The 14,685-nt window shown below is 42.6% G+C and overlaps 1 protein-coding gene and 1 pseudogene across 10 annotated transcripts in view; one reads left to right on the forward strand and one right to left on the reverse strand.

The window, feature by feature from the left end:
* The window catches only part of EFHC2 (EF-hand domain containing 2), a 211,608-nt gene that overhangs the window by 110,762 nt on the left and 86,161 nt on the right, over window positions 1-14,685 (forward strand). For all 10 annotated transcript variants that reach the window (XM_078063906.1, XM_078063910.1, XM_078063914.1 and 7 more), the window contains 3 exons: window positions 2,748-2,861; window positions 3,078-3,216; window positions 9,416-9,581. In XM_078063906.1, coding sequence (XP_077920032.1) covers window positions 2,748-2,861; window positions 3,078-3,216; window positions 9,416-9,581 — 419 coding nt within the window. The remainder of the gene's footprint in view (window positions 1-2,747; window positions 2,862-3,077; window positions 3,217-9,415; window positions 9,582-14,685) is intronic.
* On the reverse strand, window positions 10,830-10,939 carry LOC118531373 (U6 spliceosomal RNA; annotated as a pseudogene).

A 14,685-nucleotide genomic window follows, 5' to 3' on the forward strand; every position in this document is an offset into this window, starting at 1 on the left:
TTTTGGTCTGTGTTGTGAATAAACAAACACACACACGGGCACACATGCACACACACACACCCCGATAAGCATATGCACAGGAGTGACTCTTAGAAGAGGAGCCGGTAGCTACTGGCTAGTGTCAGGGACAGTTTCACATTTTATTTACTATTGAAAGAGAGTTGTGAGACTGATTTCTACACGTTTTTGGCCATTTGAGAGCTAATGTAACTTAGGTGCAGCAGAAACAGCACAGAGACAGAAGACCTGGGTTAGAATTATGGGTCTGCCACTTAAAAGCTGTGTGACCTTCAGCAAGTCACTTAACTTCTCTGAGTGTATTTCCCTCTCTCTAAAATGCTATAAACAAGGCCTCCCTCTGGAAGTAACTATAAAAGCTAAATGGGATAATATAGTAAACAAACCCACTAAGAACCTATAAACACTAGCAGGACACATAAAAACATAAAAGCCTTTCCAACAGTTCTGTGTTATGTTTCATTTGTTATTTGGATAAAATATATTTTTTAAATATTTTTAAAATTTATTTATTAGAGAGCACACGTGCACATGTTGGGGGGGGGGGGAGGCAGAGGGAGAGAGAGAAGCAGATCCCAGGATCCTGAGATCATGACCTGAGCTGAAGGCAGATGCTTAACCAACTGAGCCACCCAGGTGTCCCTGGATAAAATATTTTTTAACTTGCTTCTTACTGTGACTGAGGAGGTTACCGTGACACTCATTTCTGATACAAACAACCAATGGTTATTTGGTCCTCATGGGAGGCTCTCCCAGATTCTCTGAGCCCACCACCAGAAACCCTGCTGTGTTCCTTGGGCTGGGGGGAGGAGGCAGGATCTGTCCCAGAGGGGGCTCTGGGCTATGCGCAGCAGATGGCCAGGATGCACCTGGGAAGTCTGTTTTTAGAATGGCTCTGACCGATACGCGAATTATAAAATAATAATGATGCACCTGACATTTGCAGTGTGTCTTGACATCAGTTGCTTCATTTACTCATTCATTCAGCAAATATTTATCAAGTGTCAGCTTTGTGCCTGCTCTGGGGTTACAGTGAGAAAGAAAATGGATTAAGTTCCGCTTCCTGGAACTTACATTCTCATGGGGAAGAGAGAAAATAGCAGTAGGTATTCCCTTGACACTCAAACATCCTTTGAGAAAGCGAGGAATCGGTACTATTATTGCAGTTAGATGACAAAACTGAAGTTCTCAGAAGGTAAATACCTGGCTCCAAGTCCTGTAGTTAGTAAGCCGTGAAGAGAGAATGTGCTCCAAGTGTACTGTTTTTCTCTGTTACGTGGCTTCCTTACACCCCACGCCTCATAAATTCACACATTTGAACTTGCGTTTTATGTCACACGTTATCAGGGATGATTCAGGTTTCTCCATCGGTATGCGATAAACTGATCACTACCAATTTAGATGGGTTAGTTAAGAGATTACCCGCAGCTCACGCAACTGCTGGGACCACCTCCAGTGCACGGAACTGAGGAGTATCCCGGGTTGCTCCAGGCCACAGTTTCTGGTAGAGGCTGACTGCACTCTCTTGTTCTTGCTGCCTTGCCACGCCGCCTCTCTCTCGGCCAGCTAGTGTTTCCTGAGCTCAAGATTGGGCAGGATGCTAAGCTGAGTAAAGAAGGCAAGGCATGGTTTCTTCCTCAGGGCATTTCGTAGTTCAGTGCAGAGAAAAGGAGATGTCTGCTGATGAGGCATTTAGAGAACCACAAGGGGTGCTTTAACCACGTGGGAGGTGCTGTGAAGGTGTGGACCGGGGACAGGCCAGGAGGATGGGAAGGGTGAGGGGAAAGATGGGCCTTTATTAGGGCCTTGAAGGATGGGTGTGGAAGTATAGGGAGAGGTAGATGGAGGAGGATGGCAGAGAAGAACTGTATTAGGGAGAGGATAACTAAATTTCCCTCTACCCTTCAAAATTCTTGCCTGAGACCATGTCCCACCACCACCCCCCACACCTGTAATAACAGACAGATTACCAGGAGAAAAACCAACAAACGTCTGATTACCTGCATACCTCCTGTATGGAAAGGAAAACGGAGTAACTCCCTGAAATGGCCCAGGCCACCACCTTAAATATCATCTCCACCTAAAGATGGAACAAATTGCCAGGGGAGGTGGGAAGGAGGCAAGTTATAGGGGGTCAGCAAGAAAAGCACAGTAAATAAGAGGAAGGTTGTAATGCAGATTTATGTGTCATCTTTTCTATTAGTCAGAGGTTTTAGAGATTTCGAGTCTTCTTTCTTTTCCTGGTACACAGAGGGAGACACTCTTACAAATGGAGATTTCTTTATGGATGTAATTTTTTTTTTTTTTTTTACAGAAGGGTAATTGTACTCAGCTTTTCCTGTGTCTGCTGTTTCTTAAAAATAACCAGCTCAAGGGGTGCCTGGGTGGCTCAGTCGGTTAAACGTCTGCCTTTGGCTCAGGTCATGATCCCAGGGTCCTGGGATCAAGGCCCACATCAGGCTCCTCGCTCAGTGGGGAGCCTGCTTCTCCCTCTGCCTGCCACTCCCCCTGCTTGTGCTTGTTCTCTCTCTCTGACAAATAAATAAATAAAATCTTAAAAAAAAAAATAACCAGCTCAAAATAATCAATACACCCAAGAGGCATATTTTGGGGTGGTGTGTTCGCTCGCCTTCACATACAATGCATATTTCCCACTTGAGCCCCTCACTATGACCAGCTTTGTGTTTAGTAGGCCATCTACCACACCTTGTTTGGATTTTGTCTTCCAGTATGGCCCACCTGGAGTCTATCAGCCAGGCCAGATAACAGATCGAACAGTTCTTAATGTGTACACTGGCTTGACAAAGAGCCGAGCGCATGGCTACCTGTTGGATAAATACAAGGTGAGGAACCTCACGTTTTGTTGCTATTTCCAGTGTAACTTTCCTGGAACCTGAAATGTGCAGTGAGTCACAGATTCTGTTGTGAGATTGAATGAAGTTAACGGTTTGTTTTTTGTTTTTTGGGGTTTTTTTTGCAATTTTTTTTCTTTTGGGAAGGGATGCCTAGGTCTTTGGAGGGTCTGTGGTGCCAACACTTTGTTCCTTTGTTTTTATTAGCTAGGAAAAGTAGATCAAGAGTTTTACAAAGATTGTGACCTGTTCATAGGAGCCACCATCAATGTGTGGGGAAGGAAAGTGCTTCTTTGTGACTGTGATGAATTTACAAAGACTTATTATAAGACGAAATATGGAATTGGTAAGTGATACATATGTCCATTAGAAAATAAAATTTAAACTTCAGAATCTTTGTTCCCTACGTAAGATTTTACTTTTGAGTTTGAAAGGCTAAGCTCATAGTAGCTACCATTTATTGGACATTTGCTCTCCGTCGGGCATTTGTTGGCTTCCTTTTTCCTAACAACGATTCTAGGCTCATTATCTCCATTTTAGAGGTGAAGAAACTGAGGCTTAAAAGGGGCTAACTTGTCGAAGGTTATGCAGTGAGTAAAGGGTGAGCTGAGATTTGAATTTGCCTGCCTGATGCCAGAGGCTTTGGTTTTCCTTTATAGCCAGTCACCTGCCTTATTGCAATATGGGGTCAGTGTTTTCTGGTCAAGCAACTGAAGTGGGAATCTGAATATTTTTCTTTTCACTGAATTCTTGCTTACTACAATGGTTATACTGCTTATTTAAGTTCTCTGGGGAATTCTCTTGTGCCAATTTGCTCTACCTTTTCTGGTGAAGCCTGGCTACATTTCCAGCTTTTCTCTCTTCTTGGGTATCAGTTCTGTTCAGATGAGTTCAGTTCAGAATGAAAACGGGTGATTTATTAAGAACTTACTAGGCACAGGTTATTGTAGTAGGACTTAGGAGCTACGGAGTTAAAGAGTTTCTTGGGCTGGAAGGAGAGCAGAAACCTACAGCACATCGGATGGTGTTATGAGGATCACAGAAGCAGGCGGAGGATCTGATATGAAACCTGAAAAACAAACCCCTCATTTGTGAAACCTTTCAGCCAGCTCTGCCCCTTTCCTGGGCCCTGTTCCAGGTACCTGCTGGCGCGAGGCTAAGTGGGGGTGGTGGGAGTTGCCGACCTCCCAGGTTGGGGTTTGGCTGGGGTGGGAGTGCTTACTCCTGCACTCCTCTCCGAACCTTGGAGTGTTCATGTGAGCACACTTTTCTGAAGGAGGAGATAGAAGCCAGAAGCACAGCTTTCTAAAAGACAAAGTGCTTTTTCTCTAGAATGAGACGAGCACCTCATGCGTCTTGGTGTCCCATTGTGTAGAGTTCCTGGCCTCCTGGGAATCTCTCTCTCTCTCTCTCTCTCTTTTTTAAAGAGTTTATTTATTTATTTAGAGAGACTGAAGGGAGGCACAGAGAGAGAGGGAGAGAGAATCTCAAGCAGGCTTCACGCTCAGTGCGGAGCCCGACGCAGGGCTCAATCCCAAGACCCTGAGATTACGACCAGAGCCAAAACCAAGAGTCGGATCCTTAAGCAAATGAGCCACCCAGGCGTCCTCCCTCCTGGGAATCTTTATATCATGGGAGAAGGCACATAGCACACACAAAGGGTTGGAATTAAAAACACTTTGAATTTCACTCTTCAGTTCATTAAGGGAATCTGTTCCACTGCATCTGCATGCCAGATTAGTCAAAATGTGTGGGGCCAAATTGGTGGTCTCTCCTAACATTCGTCCTCTTTTGTGGACACCGTTGGGCATATTGGTTTTGGGGACTGTGAATAAGAGGCAGCCAGGAATGTGAGTGTGGTGGTTATTGTAGGGAAGTTGCTGGTGGCCCATAGGTCCTTGGGAAGGAGAATTTGGTTTTTAATAAATGTCAGTGTCTGTTTAGAATCAATGTCTTCAGTGTCGACTTAAAATTGGAAAAAAAATATATCTAAAAGATGAGTTAACCAAAAACATTGACTCGTGTCCTACTGAAAGATCTTAACATAAAGGAGGAGGCAAAGTTTCCAAAACATCATGTGATCCCTTCAACCTAGAGGCCAACATTTGGTTGATGTTTGTCCATCAGTTTGATTTTGAGACTATAAAGGTGGCATTTGGGAAAATGAACATGGTGCTGGTGAGACATGGTACATTGTTAGTTTCTTAACATGTTGGCAGGGAACTTGCCGAGGCAGAGTGAATTCACTGGTATACTCTAAATCTAGCTGTCCTCGGCAAATGGATCTGCTTCAGATGCCTGATGGTCCATTTCTGTTGAGCCCTAGTGCTTAATTTCTTTCTGCTCACTTCTTTTGTTTACCCTATAGGATTATGTATTATGTAAAAGAAAAAAACAGTTTGTGCCTTTAAAGCTAATATAACATGAGCATTATGCATTTAAACAGAAAATTATGCAAATGCAAAATTATGATGCATTTTATAGTCACGCTGACTTTTTATATTTCTCATAACATATGTTAAAATATCCCATTTAACAGACACTATTATTACACAACATTTCTTGAGTAACAACAGTGTATTAATGTAAGTAATGACTAGAAATTATATCCATGATGTAGCGGGGGTGGGGGGTGGGTGGGTTGTGAATCTGTGTTCTCTGATACTCTTTCCATTGCCTTTTCTGACTTTTTGGTAAGGTTAAATTAAGATGCTTAATGTTACTTAGATACAGTTACTTCTGACATATTCATTTTGTATGTAATTCATTCTGCTTCTCCAAATTCATAAGACCAAATTCTATACATTATACTTTGGTATCCTCGAAGCTCAGACCTGAACAAAGTCCTGTCTATAACCAAGGTCAATAATTGTGGTCAGTAGAATGCCCAGTGTCTCCACTCAGCAGCCCCACAGGAAGGAGCTGACAAGTCCTAACCACACAACCAGGGACCTCCTAAGAGGAAGCCAGGGGGGAGATTCGTAAATGCAGCCTTCGTACTTTTTTCCAAGGGCTATCTGTACCCCGGTGTAAAGCCCAATTTGCCTCCTAAAACGAGAAGATTCTTTTGTGCATTTAAGGATTCCAAGCAGAAAGCAATTCCGTCAACTTCTTGCACAAAACATTCCAATGTGACTCCCCCGCTAGGCAGCTTGGCCATCCTGCTGACCCTGGCTCACCTGCTGGGCAGGAGCATGTCGCTCCCTCATTATTTCGTGTGGATGAACACGGACTGGCAGATGGAGGCCTGTTGGACTTTCCTGTAGCATAAAGGTTAGAAAAGGCTCCAGGGGCTCCAGCATGTGTTTCCTTCACTGAAGGAACAGGGGGACTTGAATGTAAACTGCTCTTACCTAGAATTCCTGCCTTGGGTTATTATTTCTTTGCTAGAGGAGGACTTGGTGATCATCCATTCTTAGTGGCTGGGACAACCAAACGAGTGAAAGACCCAGCCGTTCCCATTGCTCTTGAACACTTACTAGGCTGTACTGACATGAAGGCTGAGCACAGTTCTTAAAGCATCTTTAATTTTGTGGTGTTATTACTGGCCTCTCGATCAATTCTGAACTCGGTGCTGGAAGCAGTGAGACATCCAAGATAGGAGTTTAATGGTCATTCGAGCAAACGAGCCATCCCAGGCTACAATGACGGAGTAGAATTTGCTTCTGGTTGCACCACGTGGCCTTAATGGATGGAACAATTTTGCCCCTTTGTCTTCCCCTATAAAGTACAGAGGATTGAGGAATGGATGATCCCTAAGGATTTTCTAGCTAGAGCTCAGAATATATGTGATTCACTAATGATTTGACCCAGAAATAAACATCCCACCCAAACCATTTGACCTGGGTATTAGGTACAAGGGGGGGGGGGTGGGGTGGGGTGGAATTTGCTTTGACATTCATGAAGCTTGAGCTTTAGGGTTCTTCCTTTGCAGGAGCCCCAGTCCAAGGCCCTGGACCTGATTTTGTCTTAATAATTTGGCATTCTTTGTATTGAAGAGCTTCTCCCAAATTATGTAAGCTCCAGGCCTCCCCACATCTGAGTCTGTATCTGGGTTACTAGAACATACAAGGTGAACTTTGAGGTGATCGAAGGCTTTTTTTCCGGTACGGTTTCCAACTGAGATGGCAAATAGTAGATCACTGTGAAGGGTCATTAAGATTCCTTTGAAAAACATACCACCTTTCTGTAAATTTGTTAGAATCCAGTTAATCGTGGGTAGACATTCAGTATATATGTTTTTACAAGTCGCTTGGAATTAGAGGAATCAGACAATTGGAAAGACAGATGTGTCCCAGAGTTCAGCAGAGTGCCGTTGAAGAAGATATTCGGGAAGGTGCTGTGTACAAAAACGTTATCATTTTTCATGTAGTCAACGAATAGTTTTTAATACCTGAAACATGCAGGATGCTGGGATGTTGGAACACCAAAGACAGGAAACATATTCAGGGGCAAGTCTCAAGCCTTGTGAATGTACACAATTACCCAGAGAAATGAGCTCTTGGGTCAGAGTATCCAGAAAGATATACGCGGGACAAAAAGTCAGGCAAGATGGAGTGGAACCGTTCTCGGCTTTTATACACTAGATGGCACTGTGGGTGCAGAGGAAAGCTCTAAATTGGTTCTTTTGTTACTTAAATCTGTTGCAAAAATTATGTAGTTGAGAAAACAACGCTGTTATAAAACCTATAATTTGTGGGGGGGAGGTATAGAATGCATTCTTAATTACTTTGTGATTCAGTACGTGTCCTCTTTTGGTTACACTGTTCAGATTAGTATGGAGAGTTGTCCCTATGGATATGTACCCTGTTAGGAGAAACGGATCATGCCCCAATTTTCTAATAATCACATAGAGCTTTCTCTACCAGCCCGTCCTTTCCCTGAAATGACGGTACCAGTCAGTGGCGCGTTTGATTTCACAGTTAGCGACGATAGGGTCTACTGCAGTTCTGCCGAATTCCAAGATTTGAACTTTCCTCTTTATTACCCAGATTTTAATTGCCACAAAAATAGCAATAGGAGAGGCTCGCCAGTCACTTCTGTACTGGCTGCCTGGCTGCTTCCTTTCACTGAGCCAGTGAGAAATCTTTGCTGGCATTTTCTTTGCCAATATGTCTTCTGTGAACGGTTTCTGTTAAGATAGAACAATACTCTTTTGGGGATTATGCTTGAGGGGATTTCGCACAAAGGCTAAGGAATAAGGAAGTCTAAGGAAATGTGAAAGCTGAAAATGTCTTCAAATCAGAGTTAGAAATAGCCTCAGACCCTTAGCCTTTTGATCCATCAGTTAAAAAAAAAAAAAATCCCTCAATTTTAAGAGTTGGGTTGCTTTGGATGACAAATTGATGCACACTTTCAATTATGCTCTAAATCTACACTCTTGTTTCCGTTAGGACTTTGACAGTGGAAAAGGAAATCTTTGCTTATATGGAACTACTTTGAGTCCCAAATGGCACCACCTAGGGGATACTCGAGCTTGGGTGAGAAGTAGAAATTAGATTCCATGAGTTGTTTTGTTGTTGTGTTTTGCTTTTGGAAAGATCCTGGCATTTTCTTTGCCCTTTGTGGTGGGACAAACACAAGTAAGTGACTTGGAGCTATCAGTTGAATGGGCTCTTCGCTCTAGAGAGAACACTTGCTTCTCAGACATTATACAGCCTCACAAATGAGGGCCTGAAAGCTGCCAGGTGGTTACAGATATGTCCCCAGCTCTCTGTCCATCTCTCCTTCCTCACAGATGATAAGGACGGAAAGAAACTCAATGGTATTTCCACATAACACCCCCTTTGAGCGAGTAAGCAGGGATTATTTTTAAAGTTTTGTGTATTTGTTTTCGGTTTTATTTTTGTGTGGTTTTTGTTTTTTTTGTTTGTTTGTTTTGTTTTGTTTTGCTTCGTCACATTTTAGTACAATTGCAATCTTTTCTTGGGCAGTCATAAGAGCAATCCAGAGCGGTGGCTGGTGAGAAGTTTTGGTTTTGTTTTGTCACTAGATGGGGAAGTGCCATGGCCTGGGGTTGAGTTGGAGGAAAGAGAGAGGCCTGAAAAAGTTGGACACAGGAGGAGGGGACAGCGGATGGGGAAGGTAAAGGCAAAACAGGAGTCAGTCCTGTTTGGAAAGGAATTTGAAGAGTGAGTGTTGACTGAAGAGAGGAGGGGGCTAAGCTGCAGGTTAAAACAGGGGATGGGTGGCAAAAAGTTCCAAGTTTGAATTTTCGTTATCATTGGAAAAATCAGGGAAGAACCAAAAATAGTCAGACATGGAGGTGTGATGACAAAAGATAAATGTTTACTTATTCGACATAGGCAGTTTCTTTTTTTCTTTCTCTGTTTTGAACCAGTGGCGATTATTGAGTGAGTTCTGTGGTTTTTGTAAACATGATTGAAACCTACCCTCACAGGATTTGCTGTGTTTTGTTTGAAAGAGTTTAAAATAGTCCACAAAGATCTCCATGTCCATCTTGAAAACATAACAAACCTTTCAAAACAGCCACAATCAGGGCAAAAAAAAATATTGATGTTTCATTGGCCTTTGTTTTGTTGTAGAGAACTTCACCTCGATTCCATGCAAGGCTCCACCTCCTCCAAAAATAGAAAGGAAATTTCCACCTTATACCGGCTTTGGTTCTGAAGAGGATTCTCTCCGCTCCTGCATAAGCCTCATGCCTACACCTCATCAGAAGAACTTCAAGAAGTTCCTGGAAAAAGACAGGTGCTTGAGGGAACCATGATTTCAGTCTGATCTTTCCCAAATGTGTTTGGGGTTTATACTGTAGTCCTCATGGCGGAACACGTGGCACTCAGCTCATGTGGTTAAGAGTTCAGGAACATGCCATTATAGCTTTTCAATGAAACTGATTAACATCCAAGTATTAAGAGGTTCTTTGTTGAGTGGTTATTTTATTTCTGTCCCAGTTTTATTGAGGTATAATTGACATATAACATTATATATATATTTTTAAAAATTTATTTATTTATTTGTCAGAGAGAGAGAGACACACACAAGCAGGGGAAGGGGCAGGCAGAGGGAGAAGCAGGCTCCCTGCTGAGCAAGGAGCCCAATGCCGGACTTGATCCCAGGACCCTGGGATCATGACCTGAGCCGAAGGCAGATGCTTAACCAACTGAGTCACCCAGGTGCCCCAATATTACATAATTTTAAGGTGTAACACAATATTGGATATGTATATATTTTGAAAAAATGATCACCATCAGAAGATTAGAAGAAAGTTACCTCCCACAGTTAACAATTTTTTTTCTTTTGTGATGAGAACTTTTAAGATCTAGTCTCTCAGCAACTTTTCAATATACAAAAGGGTATTGTTAGATACAGTCACCATGTTGTGCATTACATCCCTAGGACTTACTGATCTTACAACTGGAAGTTTGTACCTTTTGATTCCCTCTACCCATTTTGCCCACCCCCAACCCCCCATCTCTGGCAACCACCAATCTGATCAGTTTCTATGAGTTTGGTTTTTTGAGATTCCACACATAAGTGAGATCATACAGTATTTGTCTTTCTCTGTCTGACTTATTTTACTTAGCATAATGCCCTCGAGGTCCATCCATGTTGTCACAAATGGCAGGATTTCCTCCTTTTTTATGGTTGGATAATACTCCATTGCGTATGTATATACCACATCTTCTGTATCCATTCATCTGTCGCTGGACACTTAGGTTGCTTCTGTGTCTTGGCTATTGTGCATAATGCTGCAGTAAACACAGAGGTGTGGGTATCTCTTTGAGACAGTGATTTCATTTCCTCTGGATATATACCCAGAAGTGGAATGGCTAGATCATATGGTGGTTTTAACTTTCTTGAAGAACCTCCATACCGTTTCCCAGAGTGGCTGCCCCAGTTCGCATTCCCACCAACAGTGTGCAGAGGTTCCCTTTTCTCCACTTCCTCACCACTGAATGGTTATTTTCTTTTATTATTTATTATTTTTATTTTTTAAAAATATTGGAACACTCCACAAATTTGCTTGTCATCCTAATGACACAGGAGTTATGTTCATCTTTTCTGTATTGTTCCAACTTTAGTATAAGTGCTGCCAAACTGATCGCTTGAGTGATTATTTTTAATGTGTCATCTAGAAGCCCTTAAAACTGTATTATCCCCAATCATGTTGCCTTTCCATACATATATCTCCTCAAGATGGTCCCTAGGAAGTGGTATAGAGTAGGGGTCAGCAAAATTTCTCTTTAAGAGTCAGATAGTAGATGTTCTTGGCTTTGAAGGCCATACGGCCTCTGTTACAACCACCCAGCTCTGTCATCATAGTGTGAAAGCAGCTGTAGAGTCCATAAACAAATGCGTGACTGTGTTCCAATAAAACTTTGTGTATGGACACTGACATTTGAATTTCATATAAGTTTTACATATCACCAAATAATATTCTCTTGATGTTTTTACCTGTTTAAAAACGTGAAAACCATTCTTAGCTCACAGCCCACGCAAAACCAGGTGGCTGGCCATATTTGATCCACACACTGTAGTTTGCCTACCCTTGGTTTAGAGGCTTTAGTGACTCTGAAGTATTTTTCAGGCTATTATTTGACAAATAATGTTTTCCTTTGAGAAGTTTGGCTGAGTTTACTAACCGTAGATTGCTCCCATGGCCGAATATAATTTCAAAAGATGGACTTTCAAAAGTATTCCTAATATATACAAGGAAAAATCTGTCGCTCCATCGTGTGTATAGAATGTGGGCACTGCCCATGGCTACTTTTTTTACTTCTGCAGGGAAAGCAGGCCCTGGAAAAAGAAGTTGGGGAAAAAAGTGGTCGGAAGATGTTGCAGTTGTTTGCATAGGATGTGGGTTTACCATTGAAGTCCCATGTGAGGGGAGTACTGAGTCAGGAGAACCGGTGGAGAAAAATGATAAAGGAACATGCAGTAAGACCAGGAGAAGGAGATGAAAAAGACAGCATCCTGAATTTGATATAAAATTTAATGGGATTGGATACAATCACAGAACATTTTGACATAGAATAATCATTTTGCCGTATTTGTAAAGATGGTGAAAATATAGTAAGAATTGTATAGACTGTCTAAAAGGTTGTCTTTGCCCTGACATTATGGCCTTTGCAAACTTTTAAGAAATAATCCTTGGGGCACCTGGCTGGCTCAGTCGGTGGAGCATGTGACTCCTGATCTCGGGGTTGTACATTTGAGTCCCATGTTGGGTGTAGAGATGACATAAAAATAAAATCTTTAAAAAAAAAAACAAACCTAATCCTTTATTTTGAAGGACTTTAGGGTTCTGTTTTTTAACTTTTAGAATTGATGTTACTCCCCACAGTGGTAGAAACACTAACTCGTGCCTCATCCTAGACCTATTAAGGCAGAAACTCTGGGGAGGGGGGTGGAGGTGGTGGGACCCGGTACTGTGTTTTAACCAGCCTTCCAGGGTCTGATGCGCACCGGACTTTGAGAACCACTGCTTTCCATCACATAAGAGGGACCCCAACTCATACTCCATCCTCCTTATGGATAACGGAGTTTATAGTGAGGTTCCAGGGCAGGACTTCTGATGGATACTTTTCACCAGCTGCTGTTTTTTAGGGCAGCCACCCGAAGGAGGCGGGCAAGAAGAATGTCCCTATTGTAAAAGGAGAGGAAATTTTTCTTATAAGTAAACAAGATGAAATATGATCTAGGGTGTTGCTTCTGGAACCCGGGGGGGAAAACAGCTCCTTGTGGGTAGTTGCCTTAGTCTCTCTTTCTGTCTACACCGCATCAACTTGCCCACAGAGCATGGACTGTAGACAGCATTCCACGTTCTCGTCCTGCTGTCGGGGCTGGACGACGGTGGTACAGGCACAAATGTGTCTAATTTTGTTTCTTTCTGTCCACTGCCCGCTCTGTGCCAGGAATACACTTCCCTCAAGCTCCTCCCACACAGTGACCTTGTTTCCATAGTAACTGGCACATTCAGCTGGAGACTTACACATGAGTTTGAATAACTCAAGGTTTTAAAACTGTGAGAACCTAAGGAAGACGATCCCACAAAGCATGCAAAAAACAGTTTCTTCATGCAAATAAACTGTGAATTGTGATGTGCAGTTGTGTGTGACATATGTTGATTATATGTATGTTGCTGTTAGAAATTTCCTAGGTGCTAATCCTTGTATGAGGTTACTGGTGATCTACTTTGAATCGCTGGAGGAGGAAATAGTTCCAAATTAGAGCATATGAGGTTTTTGATGGAATGAAGGTCTTTATTTTCTGGGTAAAAATTCACTGTGGTGGCCTGCTGGGCAGATTGTCTAGTCTGATTTGGGAGAACCAGAATAATATCCTTCTTGCTGCGCTGGTAGAATTACTCTGTTCTCTGTGTGCTCACAATACTCTGCTGGTCATACCTCTAGTAGTAGTAATAATAATAATACTTCTACTAATAAGCAATTTGTGATTATGGTGTGTGAACTACTTTATAATACTTGATCTCATGTACTCCTCAAAACCACCTCATAGAGTAAATAATATTATCGTACCCATTCTTCACACGAGGGAACTGAGGGTCAGAGATGTTGTGCAATTTGCCCAAGCTCACCCAGCTAATTTTTAGTTGAACTGGGATTTGAACCCAGAGAAGTCTGACTCCTGGAGTTTACCTTTCTTGCCCCAGAGCCTGTACTTTTCACAGTGTGTGGCAATTACTTGTTTATGTAATCGTGGTGTCCCCCTAGATCAAGAGCTCCTTGAGGGCAGGGACAGGCTTTAGTGCTTCCCTCAGAGTTAGAACAGCGCTGGCTACATGCTTGGGGCTCATTAAATATTTTGTCCAAGAAGAGAAGGAATGGATAAATAAGTAAGCAAAGAGAATAAGCTTCACCCTTCCAGTTCTTATGGATAGAAGAGACAGATGACTTCCCACCAGGAAGGCTATTATCCCAGACTTGTGCTATTCATAGCCATAGAGTATCCCAAAATTCACGGTTTAATCTTAATCTCTGACTTGCTTCAGATGTTGTCCACCTGCTGTCTCCATCAGTCATGCTGTTTTCTCTTAAAAAGTTATTTTCTCATCAATAAAAATAAGCCTTCATGTCTCTTCCAACCCCAAGAGTATATAGCTTTCGCTGTTTTTGAGGTTTTCGGTGGGTACATAGCCCTGAGCGAACCATTCATTTTCCTGGTCAACAAATATTCACAGGGTACCTGCCCGTTTGCCAAGCACTGATTTAGGGGCTTGGGATCCATCAGTGAACAAAGCAGACACGCAGCCCTACCCTCATAGGACTTAGTCTAGCTGAGGGAGGCAGACAGTACACACCACAGAAAACCCCTAAGTGCATTCTGTAAGTGTGGAGAAGGTATTAAGTACCATGGACAAAGTAAAGCAAGTAAGAAGTTGCTATGAGAAGAATAAAGAGGAACTAACAGGGCAGTGCTGAGGAGCACCTCTGGTTTCATTTTTAAAATAGTGTGGTCTGGATGGGCCTTACTAAGGAGAGGAAATATGTTCTGGGCAGAAGGAACAGTTGATGTAAGGGCCCTGAGCAAGAAGCAGGCTGACATGGATAGAAGATGTGAGTAAAAGGCAGAGTAGATAGATTCGAAGAGTTAATGGGGGATCGGATGCAGTAGGGCCTTGCAGACCATTATAAGGGTTCTTTTGACTTTGAGTGATAAGCGGAGCTGTCGGGAAATCAGAGCAGGGGGTAGAGACTTGATCTGATTTACATATTAAAGGAATCACTCCAGCTGCAGTGTTGAGAGTAGAGTGTGGAAGGGCAATGGCGGGAGTAAGGACTAGTTCAGAGCCCACCACAGTCATCCAAGAGAAAAGTTACGATGACTTGGA

Source organism: Halichoerus grypus, chromosome X, assembly GCF_964656455.1.
Source record: "Halichoerus grypus chromosome X, mHalGry1.hap1.1, whole genome shotgun sequence".
Lineage (NCBI taxonomy): Eukaryota > Metazoa > Chordata > Mammalia > Carnivora > Phocidae > Halichoerus > Halichoerus grypus.